General features: G+C 50.2%; 1 protein-coding gene across 4 annotated transcripts in view; it reads left to right on the top strand.

Moving 5' to 3' along the window:
* Positions 1 to 24518, top strand: part of PKNOX1 (PBX/knotted 1 homeobox 1) — a 48765-nt gene extending 24247 nt beyond the window's left edge. For 3 of the 4 annotated variants that reach the window (XM_061193868.1, XM_061193866.1, XM_061193867.1), the window contains 7 exons: positions 1780 to 1950; positions 6076 to 6175; positions 7066 to 7163; positions 13002 to 13130; positions 16583 to 16659; positions 18830 to 19002; positions 21338 to 24518. In XM_061193868.1, coding sequence (XP_061049851.1) covers positions 1780 to 1950; positions 6076 to 6175; positions 7066 to 7163; positions 13002 to 13130; positions 16583 to 16659; positions 18830 to 19002; positions 21338 to 21549 — 960 coding nt within the window. In that variant the 3' untranslated portion in view covers positions 21550 to 24518. The remainder of the gene's footprint in view (positions 1 to 1779; positions 1951 to 6075; positions 6176 to 7065; positions 7164 to 13001; positions 13131 to 16582; positions 16660 to 18829; positions 19003 to 21337) is intronic. The other variant, XR_009701314.1, reaches the window with a different exon arrangement.
* Positions 24519 to 27328: the final 2810 nt, after the last annotated feature.

The following is a 27328-nucleotide window of genomic DNA, read 5'->3' as shown; positions in this document are numbered from 1 at the left end:
CTTCTAAATTTAATTTGTTCGATAAATTTTAAATTTCTAATTAGAACTTCAGATTGTTTGTGGCTCTGCCGAAGGGGAGAACTGTACAATTCATGAGATAATTTTCTGTGTGTGACTTGAATGTCGCCAGGTCTCCAGCCTTCTTTGTTGACCCCTTCCTGTAATAATCCAACAGGATGGCTTGAGCCTGCATCCTGCATGGGCTGGGGGTTCAGTCCCTCCCATATGTTCAGGAAGGTCCACTGGGGTCAGTGTGCCCTGTGTCTTGCTTCCTGGGAACGTGTCTGGGCCCAGCTTCAGGTGTTGGCTCTTCCCTGATCGCGGACCACAACTTTGTTCTCCAAGACAGCTCTGTCTGGAGGCTGGCACTGGTGGTGGGTGACAGACTGTGTGACGACTCGGAGTGGCCTGTGAGCACAGAGCAGGGACGTGAGTGTGGAGCAGGGACGGGCCTATCAAGGGTCCGACACCCCTCACGGCCTCCCTTAGGCTTTCTGTCTGAAGCCAGCCTGGCTCACGCGGATGCCCCCCTCCCAGGTCCAGTGCTCCAAAACCCTGGGTTCTCTGTGCTTCCCGAAAACAATGGAGAGTTCCTTGGGCTGACATCACTGCTGTGCCCGAGGGGAGCGGCATCCTTCAGCACCGGGCAGCCCTGGCAGCCTGTGTCTGGGGCTGGATTCCCACTAGAGTTGGCCAGCTCTCAGACCAGAGCCTTAGGCCCCTCATCAGCAGGAAAGGGTCTTTGGAAAACTTTTCCCTGAATAAATTGCCTTGGTCTTAGGTGTTATTGTTTTTAATTTTTCATTAATAGTCAACCCTTACAGCCAAATAGATTCTATAGGTGAGTTGTCTGACTTTGAGTCTGTCCCCTCATCTTCGAAGTGGGAGCAACAGTGCCTGCCTTTTGGGGATGAGGACCAGATGCTCTCTCTGCCTCCGCACCTCTGTTGTGCGGCCATCAGCGAGGAGGGAACGGGGGTAGCCAGCGTGCGCCAGGCCGGCAGGGGCCAGGGCTCTCCTGCCTGGTGCCCTAGCACAGGGCCTAGCAGAGCTGGATACTTGGTCATTCTCACTACTGACTGGCTGACTGGTTCATTCCACAGAGATGTGTGAACTGTCACCACCAAGGTCACGGGGAAGGAGCTGAGTTTTAGGTTGTTCGTTCACAGGAAGTGGTGTTTATGGTAATGGTTCATCACTAGTGTCAGTTATCTACTGCTGGGAGACGAATTACCCCCAAATTTAGTGACTTTGTATAAAACTGAAGAACTTTTAGAAAAATTGTAAGAGAAAATCTTTAGGATCTGGGGCTAATCTAGGGGCAGGCAGAGTTCTTAGACTTGATGCCAAAAGCAGAATCCATTAAAGGCAGAGTTGGTAAGTTGAACTTCTTCAAAATTAAGAACCACCCGGGAGGTGCGTACGGATTCATCCCCATTTACAGATGAAGGAGGAGGAGCAGGGCGAGCGCGAGTCGCTAGGCGAGGCCCAGGTCGAGGGCCGGCTGGCTCCCGGAGCTGTGACCACCTCTGTCCCTGCACACCAGATGGGGCCGAAACACCAAGCCACAGGTCAGTGGGGCTGGCACGCTTGGTGGTTCTGCATAACGTCCGGTGTCTTTCTCCTCCTGTCACTGGCGGTACAGGCGGCCTCGGCTGGCTCATAACCAAGCTGAGCCATAACCAAGCTCCTAACCAAGGAGAGTCGTGTGGTGATGATGATAACTTACCGTCATGCTCCCTTTTTCTGGTCTGAAAGTCTTCATTTTCTTGCTTCTAGATGGTAAAAGCAATCCAGGTTCTGCGTATTCATCTTCTTGAGCTGGAAAAGGTTAATGAACTCTGCAAAGATTTCTGCAGTCGCTATATTGCTTGTCTAAAAACGAAAATGAACAGTGAAACTCTCCTGAGTGGGGAACCTGGCAGCCCGTACTCCCCTGTCCAGTCCCAGGTATTTACGGCGGGCCCTGTGCTCCTGCTTGGTCACTGCGGCATCGGCGAGGGTGAAACGTGCTGATGTCTGAGGCCAGCAGCCCTTTCAGCATTGTGGGGCTGTCCTCGGCTGTTCTGCTCTGAGGATCCTCTAGGTCTCTGAACGTGGCCTGTGCTGGGAACGTGTTCCCTCAGGCCAGAGAGAGAGCCCACCTGGGCTTCGTGCCGTGAAAAAGGGAGGCTTCACTCTGTGTCCTGGACCCTGGAGCCCATGTTTCTGGAGGCCAGAGTACCAGTCATTTCTTTCTAATTCTTTTTTTTTTTTTAAATGGATTTTTAAGATTGTGGTAAAATACACAAAACACAAAACTGACCATTTTCACCATTTTAAAGGGCACAGCTCAGTGGCATTAAGCACATTCACCTTGTTGTGCAGCCATCCCCACCGTCCCTTCCAGAATTGTCTCACCTCCCCAAACTGAGACCCTGTCCCCATGAAACACTGACTCCTCATTCTCCCTCCCCCTCCGCCCCCAGCCCCTGGCCCCCACTATCCTGCTTTCTGTCTCTATGACCGTGACTAATCTAGGTACCTGACGTAAGGGCAGTCATACCGTATTTGTCCTTTTGTGTTTGGCTTATTTTACTTAGCATGATGTCCTCAAGTTCATCCATGTTGAAGCACTGTAATATTTAGCCATTCTGAAGGTGTGTAGTGACATTTCATTGTGGTTGTAATTTGCATTTCCCTGATGGCCAGTGATGTTGACCATCTTTTCATGTGCTTATTTCCCATCTGTATATCCTCTTTGGTAGAATGTCTGCTCGTGTCTTTTGTCCATTTTCTAATTGGATTTTTAAAAAATTGTTGACCTTTGAGAGTATTCTAGATGCAAGTCCTCCATTGGATATATGGTTTGCCAATATTTTCTCCAAGTTTCTAGCATATCTTTCCATCCTCTTAACAGGGTCTTTTGCAGAGCAAACCTTTTTCATTTTGATAAAATCCCATTTATCAGATTTCCTTTTATGAGTCATACTTTCAGTGTCAAGTCTAAGAACTCTTTGCCTAGCCCTAGGTCCCAAAGATTTTTCTCTTATTTTTTTCCTAAAAATTTTATATTTTACATTTAAATCCATGACCCATTTTCAGGTTTGTTTTTTTTTTTTGCCTATGTTCGTCCATTTGCTCCAGCACCATTTGTTGAAAGGGCTGTCCTTCCTCCGTGGAATTGCCTTTGCACTATTGTCAAAAACTAGTTGGGCATATTTGTAGGCCCTGTTGCTATGTTCTCTGTTCTGTCCCATTGATCTGTGTATCTAGACTGTATAGTCTTGATTCCTGTGGCTATATAAGTCTCAAAATTGGGTAGACCGATTCCTCCTACTTTATTATTTTTCAAGATTATTTTAGTTATTCTAGTTCCTTAGTCTTTTCACATGAATTTTAAAATAATCTTGTCTATATCTGCAAAAAAATGTTACTGAGGTTTTGACAGGAGTTGCGTTAAACCTGTGTGTCATCTTGGGGAGAGTTGACACCTTTACTGTGTTGACTCTCCCAGCCCACAGTCGCGGCGCTCTCTCCACTAATTTACTCTTCTGTGATTTCTTTCATCAGTGTTTTCTCGCTTTTGACATAAAATTCCTGCACATGTGGTTTTAGAATTATACCTAAGTATTTCACTGTTTTGCACAATCGTAAATTGTATTATATTTTTAACTTCAGAGTCCATGCCAATATGTAGAAATCCAGTTGATTTTTGTATCTTTATCTTGCATCCTGGGACCTGGCTGAACTTCCTTATTAGTCCTAGGAGATCCTTTTTGTAGATGCTTTAGGATTTTCTACCTGTTTAGTCTTGTCATCTGCAAATAGGGACAGTTCTATTTTTTCCCTTGTGATCTATATACTTTGTTTCCTTTTCTTGCCTTATTGCTCTGGCTAGAACATCCAGTACTATCTTGAATGGGATTGAGGGGACATCTTTGCCTTCTTCTCAGTCTCAGGGGGAATAGTGGTAGGTTTTTTTTTTTGCTAGATGCTCTTTATCAGGTTGAGGAAGTTCCCTTCTATTCCTGTTTTTCTGAGAGTATTTATATATATATTTTTTTTCTTTTATAAATTTATTTATTTATTTATTTATTTTTGGCTGTGTTGGGTCTTCGTTTCTGTGCGAGGGCTTTCTCCAGTTGCGGCGAGCGGGGGCCACTCTTCATCGCGGTGCGCGGGCCTCTCACTGTCGCGGCCTCTCCCGTTGCGGAGCACAGGCTCCAGACGCGCAGGCTCAGTAGTTGTGGCTCACGGGCCTAGCCGCTCCGCGGCATGTGGGATCTTCCCGGACCGGGGCACGAACCCGTGTCCCCTGCATTGGCAGGCGGATTTCTAACCACTGCGCCACCAGGGAAGCCCCTGAGAGTATTTATTATGCTGAATTTTGACAAATGCTTTCCTGCATAGATTGATATGTGATTTTTCTTCTTTCATCTATTAATATGGTAGATTTACATTACTTGATTTTTTTGAATATTAAGCAAGCTTTGCATTCCTGAAATAAACTCCACTTGGCCCTGGCACATAATTCTTTTTGTATAGATTCCTGAATTCTGTTTACTGATATTTTGTTAAGCATTTTTGTGTCTATATTGAGGGATATTCGTCTGTAGTTATCTTTTTTGGTACAGTCTTTGGCTAGGTTTGGTATCAGGATAGTATAAGCTTCATAAAATGAATTGGAGAATGTTCCCTCCTCTTCTGTTTTCTGGAAGAAATATGTAGAATTGGTTAATTGTGTTAATTCTTCTTTAAATGCTTGATAGAATTCTCCAGTGACACTACCTAGACCTGGAGATTTCTTTTTTGGAAGTTTTAAAATTACTAGTTCAGTTTCCGTATTAGTTATAGGGCTATTCAGATTATCTGTTTCATGTTGGATTTTGTCTAAGATGTCAAATTTATGTGTGTTGAGTTGTTTACAGTAGTATTCCTTTTTCATCTTTTGATATCTTCAGGGTCTGTAGTGATCTCCCCTGTTTCATTCCTGATATCGGTAATTTGTTTTTTTCTCTCTCTTTTTTTTTTCTGTCCGTCTTACTAGAGGTTTGTCACTGTATTGATCTTTGCAAAGAACCAGCTCTTATTTCATTGATTTTTCTGTTTTTCTATTTTCAGTTTCATTGATTTCTGCTTTAATCTTTATTATTTCCTTCCTTCTGCTTGCTTTGGTTTTATTTTGCTCCTCTTTTTCTAGGTTCTTGATGTGGGAGCTTAGAATACTGATTTGGATTGCTTAATTTTTATTCTGACCAAGTTTATATAGCAAACTTTATATAGACCTACCAAAGCTTATATGTTCAAATGGATGTGATAGCCCACAGAGTAATTGTCTTTGAAGGGTATCTACTTAGGCTATTTAACCGCTCAGATATCTGGGTGCCTGCTGTGTGCCACAGCCTGTGCTGGATGCCAGGTGCAGAGGTCCGTCCCTCGCCAACTCCCAGTCCAGCCATCCAGGAAATGGATAAAGTGGCCCATTTGTATCTGACTTCAGATGGGTAGATTCTCCGACATGGTGTTTACGGACATTTGCATGGAGCCTGCAGTAGGCCAGGCCCAGACCCAGCACCCCACAGGCGTGGACACTGGGGGGTCCGGTGTGCTCTGTGCTGTGGGAAGGGCAGGTACCGGCTGTGCCCCCGGGGGTGACTCCCCAGCCTGTGGCATCATCGTTTGAATAGCTCATCCTGTCCGGGAGGCTTTGGTTCTTGGAAAACTCTGAGCCAAGTTGAATGGAGAAGGTGTGTGACTCGATCAGGTAATTTTAGTCTTCCTAGTTATACCTCCAGGGCTGTAGGGTGTGTTTAGTATGCTGATGAGGTGAAAGATAATCTTTTGGAAGCTAAGTTGAAACTAATATCTCAGTATTGATCACATCATGTTTAACATTCAGTCAGTTTGGCATCTCTCGCTTCCGGTTGTGTCTGTAACGCATGCCTTACGAAGGCTGTCCTCTGATGATGCCCTTTGCCTCAAGCATCTTTCCTTTACTGATGGTGCCATTATGCCACGTGTTTTGGAGTTTTAAATATGAGTTTTCTGTTTTCTGATAACATAACCCGTTCGCTGTGTGTTTATGACTTACAGCAGATTCAAAGCGCCATCACAGGCACTCTCAGCCCCCAAGGAATCGTGGTGCCAGCATCCGCTCTGCAACAGGGGAACGTCACCATGGCAACAGTGGCAGGTATGATGACAGAAAAAGGGACACTTTCCTTGAGCTTTTGCAGAAAGAAGTCCTTTATATTAGAATGAAGAAGTGCATAAACGTGGTTTCTAATTAATGCCAGTTCCCGATACCGGAGTGTCAACGTCTAGAGCTCTTTGAATGCCTGGTTCTTGTTCATTCTCAGTAACAAATATTTTATACAAATTGTGTTTCCCTCTCAAAAAATATTGGCAGGAAAGGTTTTATATGGGAGTTGAAAACATATAGCAAAAACCAACAGAAATTTTCAAATAACATAGTTTCTAATTGTGCTCTTAGCAGCACCTGGAAAATCTTAAGTAGCGTCATTCATCGATGATAAGCAAATGAAAATGCAGCCTTAGTGTTAGTATTACTTGTTTTGGATGTACCAGGGAACTCTAGAATCTGTCCTCTTCCTGTGATGGTTTTTCTTATACGTTGCACATACAGAACCATCATGAAAATGGAATGGGCACAGGAGGGGGAGAAATTGAACGAAATCCCTCCACACAATCACACAAAGGGAAACCTCCTCAGGAAGATGAAAGCACGTTGGATGAAAAAAATAACTAGAATAAAAATATTTGTTATCTAACACCTTTGGCCAAGTCCTTTAATACGTGCCAGGAAATGGAGGCGAACAAAGGAGGGGACTCACAGACTGCTCCCCCAGCCGCCCCACCCTGAGCTGTCTCGGGAGGAGCCATGGCTGCCCGCCCCGCCCCGCCGCCGAAGTGAAAAGTCAACTAGCAAAGTGCTGTTGACCGTTCAAAATGATTTTCAAAGCTCATAAGCTACAGATTTTGTCCTTTCGGTGAGCACACCGAGAAGAGCGGTTATAATCGTTGGGACTGGGGAGTGATTCAGCTTTTCGTGTCACTTTCTAGGGGGCACAGTCTATCAGCCGGTCACGGTCGTCACTCCCCAAGGCCAGGTAGTGACGCAGGCGCTGTCGCCCGGCACGATCCGGATCCAGAACTCCCAGGTGCGTGAGCTGGCCCCGCGGGGTGCTTGGGGGCGTGTCGGCACAGGTGTGGGGGCACAGGCGGCCTGGGCTCCAGCCGTCCCCTTGGCGTGAAGGCCATTCGGGCGGTCTCCAGTTAACCTGAATATCGGTGTCGTGCGTCGTCTTCACGGTTCATCTTACGCATTGTTGCAGAGTTCAGAGAAGCCTAAGGAAAGAGGAAAAGGTCCCCCAGGATCCCTCCCCGCGAGGGGCTACTGCTGTCCCGTCTAACGTGGGGCTGTGTGGTTGTCTCCACTTCAGGAGGGCGGAGGCTGTGTAGACGCACCCTGCCCGGACCCCCAGAAGTTCACCCCGCCCCAGGCCTCCAGCTGAGGAGGCGGGCTTGGGCCGGCAGAAGCGCCAGCGCTGGCAGTGCCGTGATGTGCCCCAACCTGGGGGTCGTCTTACCCTCTCTGTGCCTTTGTGGTGACGTGAGTCCAGTCCCCTCTACGTTCTAGGGATATACACACACATTTTTAAAATTTTTTACACTTAGCTAGGTCTAAATCGGAAGCAGTGTTTTCGCCATCAGTTCTTATTTAAGACCATTGATTCGTTCTTTATGTTAGTTCTTTGTCTTCGGCCTGCAAGATGCTTTGTACATCCTCGTTAACCACTTCGAGGCCCGGCCTTGGGGATGTCAGTGTTTTCTTAAATCAGAAGCAGGTGTGAGAGGGCCTGGGGCAGGGGCCGCCTGGGCACACCCAGGGCCAGGACACGAGGTGGCCCCCAGGCCCAGCCACGGGGGGTGAGGGTAGGCACCCAGAGCGCTGGCCTGCCATCCCCCGGCCAGCCTGTCATCCCTGAAGTTTTCCATTTACAGTGGCTGGGAACAGAAAGCTGGTTTTCAGAGCGTTTCCTGGCCTCAGAGTGAACTGTTTTTAGAGGAAGGAAACACTGTGAAGTCCAGTGCTTACTTGTACAGTGGAGGCTCATTCGTTCTGCTGTTTAAGGAAGAACTTGACCGAGTTTACATAGCAGACGTGCAGAGTTTGGGTCATGTCCGCGGAGCCCCTGCTCCCTGAGGCCGGCTGGCCAGGAGCCGCCTCTGCTCTGGTCCTCGGTGACCCCGCAGCCCACCCTGCACTTGTCCCCTCCCCGTCACAGCCCCGGCGTCTGTCCCTTGCAGGGCGGCAGGGCCGGGGACCTGGAGAGACAAGCCCCGCGCGGGGCGGGCGGGGGGTTTCACGGAAGAGTAAATAGACCGGCTGGGGCCCGGTTGGGGCGTTCTGTGACCAGGGGGCCCACGCGTGTAGGTACGTGATCCTGCAGAGCTGTGGTGGCTGCTCTGGGCGTTCTTCCTTCTCACTTGGCCGACGTCTGGGTTCGTGCTGGGCTGCAGGTAGTTAGGGTGAGTCCCTCAGCAGTGACGGCTTCTGTGTCCTAGAGACTGGAGGTCAGGAAAGCGCGTGGTTGTCTCTGACGGCGCACGGTGGTGCCGGCCCCTCCCCACGCCGGGCGCATGGGCCACGGGGGCAATTTCTGACTTGGCGCCGGTCACACGGAGGAGCCGGACGCTCTTCCTGGGCTGGGCCGTCTCTACGGAAGAGTCCCCCCGTGTGCTCGTAGTACATACTCATTGAAAAGCATTCTTCTCCGAGAAAGTAAGAGTAGCCAGGGGAGTGAGACTCCACTGATTTCGCCTCGCTCCACCCTGCTCCCCTTTCCCGGGATAGTCTTATTTGTACAAAACCGTCACGCGTATGGTTCGGGCTTGTGCTGTTGTCTGACGCATGGCAGGTTTTCGCCTCCTTTTCGCGATTTACAGTGACGCTTGACTCTCTGGTATCGGGTCGCCCTGTGCCCACGTTGCTGAGAGGCCTGGACCACACGCACAGCAGCTCCCGCCTCCACCTTCGCTCCCCTTGGGCGACCACTTTCAGGCCTCCTGGCCACTGCTTCTGCTGTGCCCTCCGTGTTTGAGTTAAAATCCCCTCCCCTAACTCACCCGTACAACCTGTGGCGTGGGCTTTTCGTCCTGCTGGGGGCTGTGCTCTCTGCCGCCCCCTCGCGGGCCGGGTGCCGGGCATGTGGACGCAGTGCAGCTGGTGCGTGTTCGGCGTGGGCGTCCTCAGGAGCGCGGAAGTGCCGGCTTCTGCTGAGCGGCGTGTATAACCGTGAGCACGCGGCCCGAGTGCGCAGCTGGGTTCTCTCCCCTCCGCACAGTTTCCACGGCGTCGGTGGCTGAATCCTCACGGATCCCCCAGCGTGCTTTCGGTGTCGCCGTCAGGTAGCTGGTCGGGGCCGCGTGGCCTCGGGGCTCTCGGCCTCCTGGTCTCCACCTCGGCCGGCCGGCGCGCGTCGGGCACCCGGCACGTCACCCTTCTCCGCGAGCCCACGTCTTCTACTTTCTAGGCTTTACTCCCCCTTTGAGAACTTGTGACGAAAACGTGCGTGGGAGGTGCCTCGTGTTGGCACTTAGCAAACCTAAAAGTGACTTAGTTTTGGTCTCATCCTTGACACGCAGTTGGTTTGCATGTACAATTTCAGGTCGGGAAGGGGCTCCCCGGGCGCTGTCAGTGTGTCCTAGCAGCCGCGCTGCCTTCGAGAAGGTCAGTGTGAGCTCTGCTTTCCTGTCTTCTGTGTTTTCTCCTCTGTCAGACGCGTCTCTTTCCCCTGAGTTTTTGGCGCGGGTCTTGTTTGCCGGCTGCGCTGGGCACTGCCGGGGACCTCGTGTCCTTAAGGCTGGGACATTTTCCTGAACGCTCTGTGGCAGCCCCGCCCCCGCCCCCAACCTGCACATTCTCTCCTTCCAGAGCCCTTACTGATCGGACGCTAGACCTTCTGAACCGAGTCTCTTGATTTTTCTGTATTTTTATATTCGTAGTCCCGTTGTCTACTTTCTATCTACTTTCCGAGAACTTGCCTTTTATCTTCCAACCCATCTGTGAAGTTTTACATTTCAAGTGTAGTTGTAATTTCTGAGACTCTTCTTTACCCACTGTGCTCTCCTACTCTTGGTTCATGGATGGTTGACATGTGCTTTGCTTTCTGCACTCTCCCTGTTTCCCCCACGTCATACCATTCATTCGCTTTGCTGTTGGCTTTTTGTGATGGAGGCATTCAAGTGTTTGGGGGCAGTTGGCTGTCCTTCTAAATGTAAACATGAGGCACTAGAATGCTCTTTGGTGCTTGTCAGGTGCTGGGCTTTGGCAGGCCGGCTCACCTGTGGCCTGGCCTCCAAATTCTGCCCTCCCTCAGCCTTTTCTTCCTTCCGTTTCCCCGGAGCAGGACTCTGATCTCTTGCTTGGGGCGGAAGCGTAGTTGCAGGGGCAGGAGTGGGCGGGGTCTCCCACCTTGTGTGCAGATCTTCCTCACCCTCGTTCTAGCCTTGCCCCTCCTCCCACCCTCCAGCTGTGCTCGGTCTTCAGCCTCTGGTCTGTTTCTTTGGGAAAGAGACCCCGAGTCTCTGCAGGGCTGGGGGCAGATCAGTCACCTGCAGAGAACGATGGGGAGTGGTATGGGGACCCCACTGCTTCTTAAATGGGTTTTCACCCAGTTTCCTAGGCTTTTAAATCCCCCTGCCATGCGCAGGCTCAGGCTTTGCTGGAGGGCGGTGGGCCGGTTGGCCAGTCCCCCCGCAGGCCCTCGGCTTCGTTGGCCTCCCCAAGCCCCCTTGGTGGCATCTGTGAGGTCGAGTCGTGTGGCCAGCTGTCACTTTCCCTGTTCATGAGTCCACATTTGTTTTAACGCTGCACAAAAAAAGCAACACTGAAACTGAAATACATGTCACATTGCATGAAGAAGGTCATGTATTAAATGGAGGCAAACACAGCAGACAGGTTCCATTTTGGCCCTAGTGGAACTAGTTTTAAAAGTCCATTTTTCATTCTTTTTCCTGTGCACACAAACGTGAGCATACAGGCAGTGCTTAATACTGTTCAGTCCTTGGGACTTCCCTGGTGGTCCAGTGGTAGAGAATCCGCCTTCCAATGCAGGGGACGCGGGTTCTATCCCTGGTCGGGGAACTAAGATCCCACATGCCGTGGGGCAACTAAGCCCGCGCGCCGCAACTACTGAGCTCGCGTGCTTCAATGAGAGAGGCTGTATGCCGCAAACTACAGAGCCCATGCACCCTGGAGCCTGCGCACCACAACTAGAGAGAAGCCCGAGCGCTGCAACGAAAGATCCCTCGTGCCTCAACTAAGACCCGACGCAGCCAAAAATTAATCAATCTTTAAAAAAAAAATACTGTTCAGTCCTTTAATGAACAAACACATGCATTCCAGAAAACAGTTATGCCCTTAGTAATAATCTTAGGTTTTAAGAAATTTTAGGTATAGTTAGTGGTTGTAATGTCTCCTTTAAGTCATAAATTCTGTCTGTTTAGATGTGTTCAGTCTTTTAAAGAATTATCCAGGGGCTTCCCTGGTGGCGCAGTGGTTGAGAGACTGCCTGCCGGTGCGGGGGACGCGGGTTCGAGCCCTGGTCTGGGAGGATCCCACATGCCGCGGAGCGGCTGGGCCCGTGAGCCACAACTGCTGAGCCTGCGCGTCTGGAGCCTGTGCTCCGCAACAAGAGAGGCCATGATGGTGAGAGGCCCACGCACCGCGATGAGGAGTGGCCCCCGCTTGCCACAACTAGGGAGGGCCCTCGCACAGAAGCGAAGACCCAACACAGCCAAAAATAAATAAATTAATTAATTAAAAAAAAAAAAAGAATTATCCAAAATGATGTAAATCCAGAGGAAGTACAAATAATAGAAACCTCTCCAAAATAAACTTCCAAATCCTGTAAATTATGTTTATGACTATATTATACTGAAACTGACCTACAGAAGTTGATGCTTATTTATTGATTTTTACTTTTTTTTTTTTTTAGTACATCTTTATTGGAATGCAGTTGCTTCACAATGCTATGTTAGTTTCTGTTGTACAGCAGAGTGAATCAGCCATATGCATACATGTACCCCCATATCTCCTCCGTCTTGAGCCTCCCTCCCACCCTCCCTGTCCCACCCCTCTAGGTGGTCACACAGAAGTTCTAAGGTAAAGCGTGGATCACGGTGGAGAGGTCCCAATGTGTCTGTGTGGAGGCCCCGGCGCGGGGCGTTGGTTTTCTCCCTGGTCTGGGGGGTGAACGACACTGGCACCACCTCTGCAGCTGTTGGGAGTGAGGTGCTGCCCCTGGCTGGGCGCGTGGGGCCTGATGCTCTTTCCTCGTGTTTGTGTGAGCGGACAGACGCTCATCTAAGGGGACTTACACACGTGTCCTCTCCTTCCGAGATGGAATGAACAGGCTGTATCTCAGGCTCTTCTCAGGGTGAGGGGGGCAGTGTCTTGAGTGGCTGCGGAGCCGTCTGGGCAGAGGTCGCCTTGGCCCCTTTGCTTTGTGGTCCCTCTGTCCGCACTTTGTGTGTTTCTGTTTCTTTCTCTCCTCCTGGCCAGTCTCCTCTAGTTAGTGGCCCTTCCAGCTTCCCCGTCCGTCCTTGTCGGTTGTTTGAATCCTGCTCCAGGCCAGGAAATGGGCTGTTGTCGCATCTGTCGCTAGAGGAGACAAGCTGAGGACAAGTGCGCGTGAGGGCGGGGCTCAGCTGCGTGCGGAGTGGGACACTCGGGGCTTCTCAGTGCCCGTCCCACCTGCGTCGCCAGACGGGGGGGCCCCTGCGCGGCTGAGACGCGAGTGTAAAGGGTTACAGCGCGAGGGGCCACATCCTCAGAAAATCAGCCCTACAGGGTCCCAGTGTTTATGCCTTTCCTGTAAATAAGACGTTTAGCCGTAAGATCCTTGGTTATTCTCTCCATCTGCAGTCGTAAGCTACTTGGATATGTCATCATTGTCTATGCTTTCTAACGTTATTTTTCAATTGTTTAAAAGCTTCAGTTACAGTTAAACCAGGATCTCAGCATCTTGCACCAAGATGACGGCTCATCTAAGAACAAGAGGGGGGTCCTGCCGAAGCACGCCACCAGCGTGATGAGGTCCTGGCTCTTCCAGCACATCGGGGTGAGGACGCGCGCTCCGCCATCAGCCAGACCTCCGCCATGTTTGCTTTCTGGCTTATTTTCTAGAAAAAGTGGACTTACATGGGCCGGTAGGCCTGGTTTTAAGAATCAGTGTTTTGTTGACTGTCCATGATGGGTCGAGCACAGGACAGAAGGGAGGGTTACCCAAAAACTGGTGACGGAATAAGTTCAGCTGATGTTAACGGTACACGCCCCTGAGAGGAACTGCCCATGGAGGGTGCCTGCGGGCAGGTGAGGTTAATTAGAGAAGTGGGCAGAGAAGAGGTGCTCTGGGGCAAAACCTGGAAAATAGCGATGTTTGATACATTGGATTTGGGAGGGAGATGAGGAGTTGAGCTTGTGGACGGAGGGGTTGGCACATGGGCCTGTGACCGTGAAGGGGAGCTTGGCGTGCCTTGTCTGCGTGCCCCCTTTCCTCACCTGGACCTCAGCATGTCCTCCTGAAGCCGTCCTGTCTCAGGGCGCATGCTTGCCCACCGATTTCTGGGGAAGGCTCGCTGGTTACCCGCCTGAGCCCCAGTCCCCACGCCCCCGACCTCGAGGGAGGGTGTGACCACGAGTAGCTTCCAGGAGTGACAGCCTTCTCGCTGCTGCCAGGTTGGGAAGGACCAGGCTGGCCCCGGGGGGTGCGGCGGGATGGAGGTGGGAAGGCGGGTGCACTGCTGAGTTACAGCCTGTGCAGGCAGAGGGAGGGCGCCCGGGGGGCGTGCGGGCAGATGCGGAGGGCCGGAGGGCCGGGAGGGCCGGTAGGGAGAAACCCCTCTCCGCGGACCTGTCCATCCGCAGCCCCGGCCCGGCCGCTCCTGAGAGCTGAGCTGGTCGGCCCGGACCTGCCCCTGGGCGTCAGCGCCGCCGTCACCCGCTGCGGCCGCGTCCTCACTGCCCCGGCCTCCTCACCTCCACCCCGTGCGCCGTGGTGCCCTCGGGTCTCCGCAGCACCCCCTCGCCCCCGGGGGCTCCCCCCGCCCGGGCAGAGGCTGCGTCCGTGCCTGGGCACCCGCCTCCGTCCTCACCCGGCTGTCGCCTCCGGTCCCCCTGGGGTTTGGCCCTGGTCACGGCTGAGCCCCCTTCCTCTGCCCGGAGCGGGCGGCTCACGTGCCGCGGGAGAACGCGGTCGTCATCGGCAGTGCGACCCCGCCTAGAAGCTGGTCCTAGCGAGGGTCACAAGCAATGGAGAAGTTTAGGGACAGAATGTTACAGTGCTGTTCGTTGCGATGATGGGAAATGGGTTGGTGTGTGAGTTAGGACCTGTCAATTTGATGGAAGGTTGTGCAGCGAGTTAACACGATAAGCGAGGGCCAAAAGCACTAGGAAGCTTTAGGTACGTGGACATAAGTGAAAAAGTAGAACATACATGTTTCTAAATACATTGTGAGTATTACAACCGATAAATGTGTCTGTAATGTAGTGATTGGACTACAACACAAGTAAGTGATGGAATTGGCTGTTTTCCTGTTAAGTTTCCTTTAATGTTTTAATCGTTTCTGAAATAGACCCTGCTCAGAGGTTCAATTAAAATGCCTTTTTTTTTTTTTTTTTTCCTATGAAGCATTTTCTATGTCTTCTTCTTGACCTCATTTCTCTGAAATACTGTCCTCTCCTTGTAGTTTTCCTGATACTCTAGGCAGCACTTATTACTGTTTTGGTGGGTTTTTTGTTTTGTTTTGTTTTCTGGTTTGTGTACTTGCTTCCTGCCCCCTTTTTATTTTACGAGCTTTTCAAAGGACAAGAACAATATTTCTGTTTCCATAAACTCTCCCTTGGGGCCAGATGCTCATCTGTAGAATGAAAGTGAACCACTGTCGGTTAGTGTGAGGAGTCGGACCACTGCTGTTGAGATAAATGCGGTGCTGTCCCGTTATCCCCAGAATGCACCGTGCCTTTCCGGACACACTGAGTGTCCCTTACAAACCAGAACGGACCCCACCTCCTTACTTCGTTGGTGCCAGTCACTCCCTGGGGTCCTGGTCGGTGCAAAACAAGGGCCTTCAGCGCGTGCAAGTTTTAGAGTGAATGTCGTACTGGTTTCTACATGCAGATGGTAACCGACCTTGGAGAAGTTGCTTATTACTGTAGATAGAAATTGTTTTCCTCCGGTACGTCTGTGAATTTTGGTACAAGCATACTGCACTTCATTGCGCTTCTCAGATGTTCGTTTTTCACAAACTGAAGGTTTGTGGCGACCCTGCATGGATCACATCTATCGGTGCCGTTGTTTCCAACAGCGTTTGCTCACTTCATATCTCTGTGTCACATTTTGGTACTTCTCTCAATATTTCAAACTTTTCCATTATTATTATATTTGATATGATGATCTGTGCTCAGTCATCTTTGACATGACTTTTGCAAGAAGATTACAACTGAAGGCTCAGATGATGGTTAGCATTTTTGAGCAATAAAGTATTTTTAAATTAAGGTACATACATTGTTCTATTAGATGTAATGTTACTGCACACTTCGTGGACTACAGTAGAGCGTAAACATAACTTTTATATAACATTTTTGGAAACACAAAAATTCGTGACTCGCTTTATCGCAATATTCGCTTTACTGAGGTGGTCTGGAACTGAACCTGCAGTATTTCCTAGGTGTGTCTGTATTTATTATACTTCTGGCTTTTTCTGAGTGAAATATTTCAGTCATACGTGAAATAAAGAGTAAATAGCAGACACCCCGTCCCCAGCCCTCAGTTCAGTTCTCTGCCGGCCGCACACGCGAGTCTAGCGACGCCGTAGGTGACACCCGTGCATCCCGGTGTCAGCTCATGCTTGCACTTCCCGTGACAGAAACGTGTCGCCTGAATGTGACGGCCTGGAGCAGCCCCATCCGCTTCCTGCCTCCTCTTGTTCAGCCGGCCCAGGATGCGGGGAGGGTGTGGACTGCCCTGCTCAGTTTCCTCGTCGTAAAATTAAGGTGACGACAGCTCTGTGACTGTGAGGAATCAGTGAATCCCTGTAGGATGTACAGGGGTGATCTGCGTGCTCTGTCTTGCTGTGGGTCAAAACTCAGCCATTTATCTGCTTTAAATGGATGCAGTTTATGGTCCTTGAATTACACCTGTGACGTTGATACAAAAGCCGTAGATTGTCTCGGGTGCTTAGAGCAGCACCTGGTGCAGCCCAGGAGCCCCTCTGCGTGCCCCGCGCTCTTCCCTTCGCCGTGGCCTTTGAGCGTGCGGACTCCTGTCTGCGTCACACCTCTGCCTGGGCTTTCACCACCTGCTGCAACACCTGTGTTCTTGGGTAGCTGGGAGAAAGGCTTCGTTTTAGGCATTTCTGGAAAAAATGATGAGACTGAAGTTAGGTTTTAGCTACAAGCACCCTTGACACCAGTTTTTACTAACGATTATTTGTGTGCTTCTGTTTTACCAGGATGGTCTTGAGTTCCTTTTAAAAAACTGAAGTTCACGGTGACCCTTCTTTTTATTTTCAGCATCCCTACCCGACAGAAGATGAGAAAAAACAGATTGCTGCTCAGACAAATTTGACACTACTCCAAGTTAACAACTGGTAAGCTGTGCCTGCTTCCTGAAATTGTGCCGTCCGCCTAACAGAGCACCTGGCAATCCTGACACCAATAAGTAGTAAATTTTGGTTGAAGTATATGAGTTCTTTTAACTAGCATTCCTGTGTTATCAGAGTCTGGAATTGGTGGCAGCCAGGTAAGCATAAATCACACACACTCTCACCTTAAGTTTTCCATGCTCGATACCCCACTGAGGACCTTTGGCTGACATCCTCCTCCCTCGATTAGAGATGGGCTTCTCCAGGGCGTTAAGCAGCGCCCCTCACCCCAGCCTCCATTCAGAAACACGATGTTTCCGTGGACGAGCTCCTCTGGGCGGTGGACGGCCGGGGTGAGTTCCCCTCACCCCTGGTGGCCCCTCCGCACCCCTTCCACCTTTTGAAACCTGTGTCACTTGTTCAGCCGTGACTTGGGGAGGGAGTCCCACGGCTGGCCGGCCGCACGGTGGTCCTGCCCCGCAGCAGGCCTCAGGGTCCTGAGAGGGAAGCGTCTCTTTATGAAACACCCTGTTCTGGTTCTTGTGTCACATGTCAGTGTGGACACTGGGACCCTGACCGTGATGGTTTTTCCCTTAAATAAGAGGCGTTCACGTCACGAAGCGGCATTGAGGTCTAGGTGTGCCCTTGCATTCTGCTTGGTAGTCATTTGCCTCATTTTTATTTACTTACTATTCAGATGTAGGAATTGATTTCAGGTTAATGAAATTGGCTTGCGTAAAAGAAAAGGAAATACAGATTCTACCACTTGTAAACATTGTTATCTTTTCATTTTAACTGTTAAAATTTAAACTTGAAGGTCAGGTGAGTTCCAATATAAATGATAAAATCTTCCATTTGGGGCAATTGTGTATGCAGGAGGTATGCTTTGGCGTTGCATCAAGTATTTCTAGTATCTTGCATTTGGGCCAGTATTTTTTACTTAGGTAGCCATAATAGACCATACTCTCTGAATTATTTCCTGTTAGATCTTTTAGATAGAGTGTTAACAAGAGTTCAAAGGTTTCGAGTACTGTGTGGCTGTGAGTTTTGTAACGTCTTAGCATGTTCTCCGTTATTTTCACGCGGTCCCATGTAGAGACTGTGTCTGGTGTAGTGATGGGTGGATTGAGGGATGAGAGGCGCAGAGGTGCGTCTCTGGATATTCTGATGCGTTTGTCGCCAATCAGCCTTCTCCTCGCTATTTATTCCTCATTTGTGGACTCCCTGCCCTTCCCTAAGTTGCTCCTCTGCTGTCTTAACAGAACTGTCTTATCTAGAAGGTTTGACCTCAACTTTTAATTTTGAAATTCATCACAGTTTAAAACATGACTTTTATAAATTCTAAACTTTCTAAAGTCTTTTAGTTAATATTTGGAGCTATTTTTACCTTTTGTGACTTTCTTTCCTTTTATATTTGCAAAAATTATATCTTGGAGCGAGATTGGGCAACACTCATCATTAGCTTATGCCTCTGCCTCGTAGCAGCTTTGACAAAGGTGGATAAAGAGACAGATTGAAAGGCAGCAGCGGGGTCCCTTCCCAGGCAGTGCTGGGTCGGCGCTGAGCTGCCGGGGCTGCCGTGACCCTCCCAGTCCTGCTCACGCCCAGCTGCAGGGCCCAGAGATCGACCCTGAACAAAGCTCTGAGGCGCCAGCCCGTTCATCTGTATTATTAGAATATGTCCTAGTGCAATTGTAGATGTTTTTGAATCTTAGGACTTTGAAGTTAGGCAGCCTCAGAGCCGGACATCTGTCCACACTCAGGGCTCGGCCGGGTGGGACCCTCAGATAAGAGACGCACAGCCTGCAAGGCCTCGGGCGTCACGAAACTGCAGGGTATGTAGTTTTGCCGCTTTGACCTTTCTCTTCCTCAGAGAATATCATGCCACATTCACAACTTTGACAGTATCATCAGTGTCATTATGAATATCAATTTCACAAATGGAATAAATCAATTGAAGTGGAAGAAAGGCACCATGGAAGAGTTGGTCTTTATTCAAATGAATTACTTTAAAAACAGCCCTGTTCTCTGGACATTTAGATAATATGCGTGTCGTTACTCTGAGTGCTTCTTCTAACAGGGAATACGTGTTTCTGCTTGTGTGGTTTGTCAGGCGGGCCTGTTACTGCCTTGGGTGGCCTCGGAAAGGCCGTTTTGACCTGTTTCCTGCGCACAGGTTCATCAACGCGAGAAGACGAATCCTGCAGCCGATGTTGGATTCTAGTTGCTCAGAAACTCCAAAAACAAAGAAGAAAACTGCTCAGAACAGACCCGTCCAGAGGTTCTGGCCTGATTCCATCGCCTCAGGAGCCGCACAGCCAGCCGCCAGCGAGCTGACCATGTCCGAAGGTGGGGACCGGGCCCGGGCCTGTGCCCTCGCAGCTGGTGGGCGGCCGCCGTCCTGGGGGCTGAGGGTGTGTGAGGCCGCGAACCAAGGGCAGGCAGTGGTCTTTCTGCATCTGACCATGAGAGAGCGCTGGTCCTGGTGCTTGTTAGGGGCGCAGGTGTGCCCGGGAGAGCCGGGTCCAAGGCCAGTCCCCCGAGGTCCCTCCCGTCTCTTTGTGTCCCTCCTGCTTCAGTGCAGGGAGTGGACGTGTCGTGCGCTCACCGCCTGGCGCTTCACCCTTTATGTCCCTGCGGCCCTCATTCGGCTTTTCTTCTTCCCTTTGACCCCCGTCCCCTCATCATGGGCCACTGTTTCTGTGTTTAGTTGACGAGCATCTTCTGTGTGCGTGAGTTCCTCACACTTCAGCTGGTTGTGTGTGTGTATTTTTAAATGCAATGAGTTGTGTTATTATCGCATTCTTACCTTCTCATTCTCTTACTTCTTCCGCTCAGCAGTTTACTGTTACTCAGTTGGGAAAGTTTGGGGCCATTATTTCTTCAAATATATTTTCTGACCTCCCCTCCCCCAGGGGCTCCAGTTGCCCACATGATAGGGCGTTATAACTCACGCAGTTACTGCTGCTTTTTCCAGGATTTTGGATTCTTTTTCTGTGTTTCATCCTGGATAGTTTCTGTTTCTATTTTTAAGCTTCCCCAGTCTTGTGTTCTGATGTTTAATCTTCCGCTAATCCCATCCCTGTGTGTTTCATGTTGGACGTGGTCTAGAAGCTCCATGTGAGCTTTTGTATCTTTCACGGTCTACTGAAGTTTCCAACAAACAGCACACAGTCGCCAGTCACTGTTTTGATGACCTGCTCTGCTAATTGTAACATCTGTCAGCTCTGGGCTGCTTTCTGTTGACTGAATTCTCATTATGGGTTGTTTTCCTGCCTGTTTGCGTGCCTGGTAATCTTTGACTAGAGGCCAGATGTTGTGGGTGTTAGCTTATCGGGGGATGGGTGTGTCCGTGTCGCTCCAGGTCTCCCTGAGCTGTGTTCCAGCAGTTAGGTTACTCGGCACTCTCTGATCCTCTTGTGCTGTGCTTTTGCAATTGGTTCTTGCCTGGTGGTCCCAGCAGTGCTGGGTCCCGGCCTGCTTTTCCCCCTCGACAGAGGCAGGACCTGTCAGTGCCCGGCCCGGGGCCTGTGCCTCGGGGTGTGTCCAGTCCAGCTCTGCTGGCTCTGGACAGCGTGCTCTGTCATCTTTGGGGCTGATTCTTTTCCCGGCCTCAGTTGTTTCCTGCACACGTGCGCTCATCTGTCCTCTGCCAATGCTCAGGGTGTCCCAGAGCCGGGCTGGCCCTGGGCTTGGAATGGGCCCCTCATGGTATGTGCGTTTAAAGCTTTGGCTTCTTTATTTGGGTTTTGTTAGGCAGTGGTTTTACCTTCATACTTAAATCATTTGTATTTTCCGTTTTTGTTTTCCTTTTTAATTCAAGAATTAGTTGGAAAGGTTTTTTTCCTCTCTCTCTCCCCCTCCCTTACCCCGCTCCTGGAAAAGGCAATACCTATCTCCTGGGGAAGAAGTTCAGGCAAGGATATCCAGTGAGAAGTAATCTCTCCTCCACCCTGGCTTCTAATCTTCTCCAGAGATGACCCTTAGTACCAGTTTCCTATGGCGGCTCCCAGTGCGTGTCTGATGCCGTGGTCTGTGCACAGACAAGAATGAATGCATGAATGAATCGTTTCTAAAATCTTCCTAAACATGTTATGCTATATGAGTTATATATGCCACAGATGACATTCTCTTGCTTTCTTCACCCGTTGGTGCTGTGGAGATTTTTATGGACGGGCACGTGTGACCCACCGTGTGGGCTTCCCTAGCGCCGCGCCGTCCTCGGCCCCGCGTGTTTCATCGGTGTCCCGCTCGCGGGCCCTTGGTGGTCTCCCCTCCTCCGCTGTCGGGCCGGAGGTGCAGGAGCACGTGTCGCAGGTTCTCCTTCTCCCTCTCAGACCGGCCTGCCTTCCTCTGACCCAGTCCTCCCACCCCGTCTCCCCGCCTGTGTCGTCTCGTGGCCTCTCCCCTGTGTCCTGGGTCTCTTGTCCTCCGTGTGGCGCTGGCTTTGCGCCCTGGGCGTCTGTGCCCTTTACCGTCCTGACCTCGGACCCTCTGTAGACTGAGAGCTTAGCCGCGCAGGGTCTGGGGCCCGTCCTAGAGACGGGTCCTTAACTCCCTGCGGATGGTCCCAGGGACGTGCAGGGGGCTTCGCGGGAGGTCGGGCAGCCCGGCCCCACGGGTCGAGGGGTAACGGTTTGCATCCGAGCGCCGATGGCGTGGTGACAGCCGCCTTGTGCCGCAGGAGCCGTCGTGACCATCACCGCGCCCGTGAGCATGAACGTGGACAGCCTGCAGTCCCTGTCGTCGGACGGGGCCACGCTGGCGGTGCAGCAGGTGATGATGGCCGAGCAGAGCGAGGACGACTCGGTGGACAGCACGGGGGACGGCGGGGCGGCGCTGGCGCCCGGCCACCTGGGCGGGCTGGTGCTGGAGAACAGCGACTCCCTGCAGTAGGGCCGCCCGCCCCGCGTTTTATAGTTTGCACAGCAAACATTTTACACAGTTTTATTTCTAATATGTTTTATATGTAGGCATAGAAGAGTGCACTTTTGTATTTCCTAGTAAGCTTCCAGGGCGTCTTTGCTGGTGCAGCGACTTCTTTCAAGGTGTGTGTGTGCGTGTGTGTGCGTGTGCGTGTGTGTGTGTTTTTAAGGAAATTCTTTCAAGGTTTAACGCTAAAAATATGATGAATGACAGACCCCCTCCCCCGCCCCCTGAACCCCTGACTAGGTTAAGGAATAGTGCTGCCGTTTTCTAAAAAATGATGCAGTTTCAATTTAGTTCTGTGGTGGAAGCAGGTCTCAATGGGCTGGTTTATTCGTGGAGCCCGTGGATTAGGAAGAAGCTTCTGCCCCTGAAAACTGCCAGTGCGAGGCGGATGACAACACACAGCAATAAACCGCGTGTGACCTGGTGGCGAATGTATGGCGAGTTAAATGTGGTTCCGCTCTCTCGTGTTCCGTGAGCCTGTGTCATTTGCTATATGTGAAAAGAAACTCCTATTTTTACCTTGCTGGAATTATTGGATAAAAAGCTATTTTTATAAATTCGCTATGAATTGGGTTATGACTATATCGAGGATAAAATTTCTAGAGGAGAAACAGTACATGCTTACTCTCTCGATTTGGAACGTTCTGAATTGACCAAATTTCACGAACCTGCCCAAAGTTAGCTAGCATTCCATGGTTCTCTGCTATCCCAGGGTAGCAGTTTACATTTACTGCTGTAAAAGAAACACCTATTTAATTAAGTTTTGATACCTTCAAATTTTAGTCTAGACATAAATGCTCAGATTGCATCCTACATTTGATCTTAAACATACATCTAAAGGTACTTGCTAAGTAGAGCTTAGGTAAGTTAAGAAATGGTAGCCAGTGGTCAGTTAAAAGCTCTTACTGACATATTTCAGTCTAATTTAAATTTGACCACAGTTAAATGGTTAGTGTACCATGTTAGCTGGGTGTTGTTTTAGAATTTTTTAGTCAGCCATATGTTACGTGTAGAATGTTTATGATAAACGAATATAAAGTGTCCTCTATCCCGCTGGCTCAGAGCCGGGGTAAAGCGCAAACCCTCGGCTTTGTTACACGATTAACAAACATCCACTGCGGGACGGGAACGAGCGGGGCCCGGAGGATGGGGTGACGGGGGCCCTCCTGCCGCCGTGTCTCACGCTGGTCCTGGGGTCGGTGTTCTCTCCTGCACGTGGTTCTTCCCTCTGACTTGATCACGTCAGATCTGGAGTAGTGTTGGGACTTCGGTTCCTGGTGACCAGACGAACCACAAGAGCAGACTGGGTTTGTTTCCTTGGGTTTTGATTTGTTTCCGTTGGTTTGCTTTCAAGTGGGGCTTTTTCTCAGAGAGGAAACAGAGCCCCTGGTTTCACGGAGGAAATCTTGGTGTAACCGTCAAGCTCAGCGCACTCCTCAAGGACAGTCTTACGGTCGGGAAGGTCGCCAGTTCCTGAGAAGCAGTGACAGTGACTGGTGTGGACCAAGGCTACACGGCGGGTGTTTTGAGCTGGTGCAGGTTGTTTTCTGGAACTGACTTTCCCCCCCCGAAATTGTTAATAATTAAAGTCACTCACAGGAGAGCACTTCCTAGGTAACTCAGAAGGAAGCAAGAAACACACAGAAATTTCTTTTAAAATATTTCAGGAGATTTAAAAGAAAAACTTGATTCTCGACTCTTTTGGGGGAGAAAATAACATTTTAAAGCAGCTATTGCGTTCCTCATTTGTAAACAATTTCAAATATTTTAAGTCAAGTCTACACCAGTTTAAAAGCTCATTTGAAGTCCAACGAAGTTAGAATTTAAGACGAGGCCCTGTGGAAGCCGGCCAGCCCCTCCCTCCTCCCTCCCTCCCTCGCCCCTCCGCCCCCCCCTTCCCTCTGCCCTTGGGCTCAGATCAGTGACCGCGGCAGGTGGTCGCTCCAGGTCAGCGTTTCCCCGCAGCAGAAATCCTGTCCCGGGCTGCGTGCTGCACAGGCCGCGGCAGCGCTTACGCGGGGCCGCATGGGGGTCCAGCCGTCGGTGCCCGGGGTCTCGGCCACACTCCCTCCAGCTGAAGTCTGCGTGCTGCTCGCCACATTCAGAGGACAAGGATGAAGATCATTCGAGAGAGGGCGCTCTGGACACAGCCTGAGGTTCCGAACCTTAAGCTCTTCCCATGAGTAACTAAGGGGATTTTAAACGACCCGACAGGCAGACTGTTAACCGCCGCCCGGCGTATTGGGGGTCAGTTGGTACCTAATAAATACCCGTTTTCCAGCCCTTGGATTTTTGAGAGCATCTGTGAGAGCACGACCCCATTGAGCTTTCATTTTAAATGAACAAATTCGATCCTGACTTTGCTTTTGTTAAATTCTTTCCCTGTGAAGGATGCTTTTGACGGTGGTTTGAGACCCAGGTTAAGCGTGACGTGTTACCTGCTGCTCAGCTCGTGAGCCGGTAGCGGACGGCTGGGCCATGCCCCGGCCCCGCTCCAGCCGCTGCACTAACGGAGCTTTCCGTGTTTTGATTCCAGAAATAAGACAGTGTAAGCATTTATCCAGCGTGCAAAGTGAGATGGGCCCCGGCCCCAGCTCGCTCACAGACCACAGAGCCCTGATGCTGGAACCTCAGCCCCGAGGGCTCTGGGAGTCATCTCTGCATAACCTGCCCGTGACCCGACTCTTACCTGGGCGAGAAAGTGTTGGAGCACTTTTTCTTTTAGACAAGCTCAGACATCCCCGGAAGGTGAGAACGGCCCACCTCTGGCAGTTAGGGACAGAAATAACTCCGCCATCCTCCCCCGTTTTAGTTCTGTTTGGTCTATGAACTGACAATCTTTAAATGTGAATACTGTAACAATTGTTTTCTTGGATTGTTGTCTTTGAAAGGGATTTTTGTGAAGCAACTGATTTATCAAAGCAAACAAATTAAAAACAGAAACATGCTTCATGGACGTTTTATTTTCTAAAGCTCGTGTCACCGCAGCTGCTTTTCCATTTTAAGAACAACATTCAGATGTTGACATGTTTGCTGGTGGCACTTGGGGTCCGTCGTGACCCCCGCACATTCTTAAAATTAGGATTGCACCGCCCTGGCGCATTCAGGCCCATTTACATTTTCAAGAATCTTTTCTAAGTTTCTTCAGGTCGTCATTGGTTTTCCAGGAGAAAAATTGCCAAGTTTTTATTTGTTTTTTATTGTAGTTCACCACAAATCGAATTATTTTGATAGTAATGAGAAAATGATTCACTAGTAAGGTACCGCCTTCGATAGTTCATGTTGTCACATTACCCGCCAGAGCAGTTCCCGGACATACTGAAGCGGGGGTGTCCATGAAAACACTGTCAGAGAGTTTTAACTCCCAAACCGTTTATACTTACAAGCTAAAGCCAGCAGACTTAAGTAATTTTTTAAAGTGCATCTGAAATCGTGAACTTGGCTGGAATGAGGAGTGACAGCTGTGAAATGTGTTGTGCCAAGACATTGTTCTGATCCATTTGACAGAAAAAGGGAGTCACCCTCTTCTCTCTCCAGCTCTTTTTAGGTCAGAGGTGAGAGGGTAGGCGTGAAATTTCACCAGGTGAGACCTTGGCTCAGCCCTGGGCCCCTCTAGGCTTCAAGTGCTTCATTTGTAAATGGGAAGAAGTTGGTTTATAAAAGGAAGAAATTGGTTTATAAGATTTGGTCTAGGGGGCTTCCCTGGTGGCGCAGTGGTTGAGAATCTGCCTGTGAATGCAGGGGACACGGGTTCGAGCCCTGGTCTGGGAAGATCCCACATGCCGCGGACCAACTAGGCCTGTGAGCCACAACTACTGAGCCTGCGCGTCTGGAGCCTGTGCTCCGCAACCGGAGAGGCTGCGACAGTGAGAGGCCCGCGCACCGCGATGAAGAGTGGCCCCCGCTTGCCGCAACTAGAGAAAGCCCTTGCACAGAAACGAAGACCCAACACAGCCAAAAATAAATAAATAAATAATAAATAAAAACAAAGGAATTCCTTAAAAAAAAAAAAAAGATTTGGTCTAGCTCAAAGTAATACTTGATGAATAAAATTCTATCTAGAGAAAGGTGAGTGAATACGTAATGAGCTAGCAAATCGTGAAAATAAGAACGGAGTTTGGACCAAATATTCAGTGTTTTGCATTTTGTTGCATTATGAGATGTCCTAAATAATGTATGTATTATGTTTAGCCCACGTGCTGTGTTATATATACTCTTAAGAAGAAATTCTTAGCACAAGTTAGTTTTGCCCTTTTACAAACAGATCCTCTGATTTTCACTAAGACCTAAGGTCTCCGTACCATTTTAAAATTTAAATTTGCAAAACAGTAGAGCTATAGCCTAATCACTTAATGAATGCTGGCCTAGGGGGCGGGCCCCTCAGCCTGTGGCTGTGAGCCTGCTCTGCTCGTGACACTGACCCCCAGCCCAGGCCCGGCCTCTGCAGAGGAGGGTCCAGGACCGTCTCTGCTCAGCAAGATCTCTCCCAGCTCTTCCCTGTTAGTCTATAAAGGACTAGTTAGTGTTGCTTAATGAAATAATTTGGTCAGTATTTTACATACAAATAGTATTGAGAAGGCATTTCTCGCACAGATGTTTCCATTTGTTTCAACGAACCCAAGAGTGCAGCCTATAAAAGCCAACAATGGCTTTAATATACAGGGATAAATCAGGAATTCTTTTATCCCAGTGTCTTTGAAAAGGAACATTTTAGTGATGTTGATGGCTCTAGGTGCTTACACATTCTTAGAAAATGGTTGGTAGAAAAAAATCAGGTATATTTTAAAAATATTTCGCTTTATGTTAACTCAGTTTTTTTTTGTTTGTTTTTGATATTAACACTGCAGTCAATCCAAGTAAGTGGTGAAGCCCTTCGTAGTTTATGCTCTCAGTGTAGACCTGAGTTTTCCAGCCAGAGAGTTGTGTTGCAGGAGGACAGCCCTGAAGCTGCAGGAAATGCTCCCCGGCCTCGAGCCAGAGAAGCCAAGGAAGGGGTGTTTCCAGGAGGAGCCGAGTGTGGAGGACGTGGGACGGGGCCCCTGGCGCTTTGATGAGAGCAGCCTCAGGGACGCGGGGCCCGGGCCGAACCAGACGGCCGGGCTCCCGGGGCCGGGGGCTACGAAGCCAGCGGAAGCTAATGGAGGAGCTCACCGTCATTACCACAGGGCGAGGAGGACCTACGAGGCTGAGTGCATGAGTCAGAGAACGAGCCCTGGTGGATGCGGCCAAATCAGAAGGTCGACAGCCTGGACCGCCGACAGGCGACACTCGGGGAGAAACGCTTCTCCCTCGCTTTCTTTGTTAACATCTAAAGCTGACAAGGAGTTCATATTGAGGGTAAAGGGAGAATTCTTGGAAATCAAAAGAAAATGGCAGAGGATCTTAAGTCAGTTCCCTGAAAGGAAAACCCGTGCAGCCAACAAGCATGTGAAGACGTTGTGGGCCTCACCCCCATCAGAGGCTAAATCAGGACCACGACGAGACTGCCCCTTACCCGGCAGAAGTCAGGAAGGTGGCACCGAGTGTGGCAGCATCACTGGGACGGCCGTCGTGGAGCCCTGGCGGTCCCCAAGGAGATGGGCCTGGACTCTGGTCCTACAGGCTCTGCCGGAATTCCTCTGCAGGGTCACGTGAGGACCTGCCGAGGTGCCCGCGGCCGTGCTGTCCGCGGCGGCAGGAGTCACGGAAGCGCCCCGGAGGTCCCTGCCGAGTGGAGCGGCCGTGCGGTCCGCCTCGGGCAGCG

Source organism: Eubalaena glacialis, chromosome 6 (genome assembly GCF_028564815.1).
Source record: "Eubalaena glacialis isolate mEubGla1 chromosome 6, mEubGla1.1.hap2.+ XY, whole genome shotgun sequence".
Classification (NCBI taxonomy): domain Eukaryota; kingdom Metazoa; phylum Chordata; class Mammalia; order Artiodactyla; family Balaenidae; genus Eubalaena; species Eubalaena glacialis.
The sequence above is the reverse complement of the archived record's forward strand: the minus strand, read 5'-3'. Positions and strand labels throughout refer to the sequence as shown.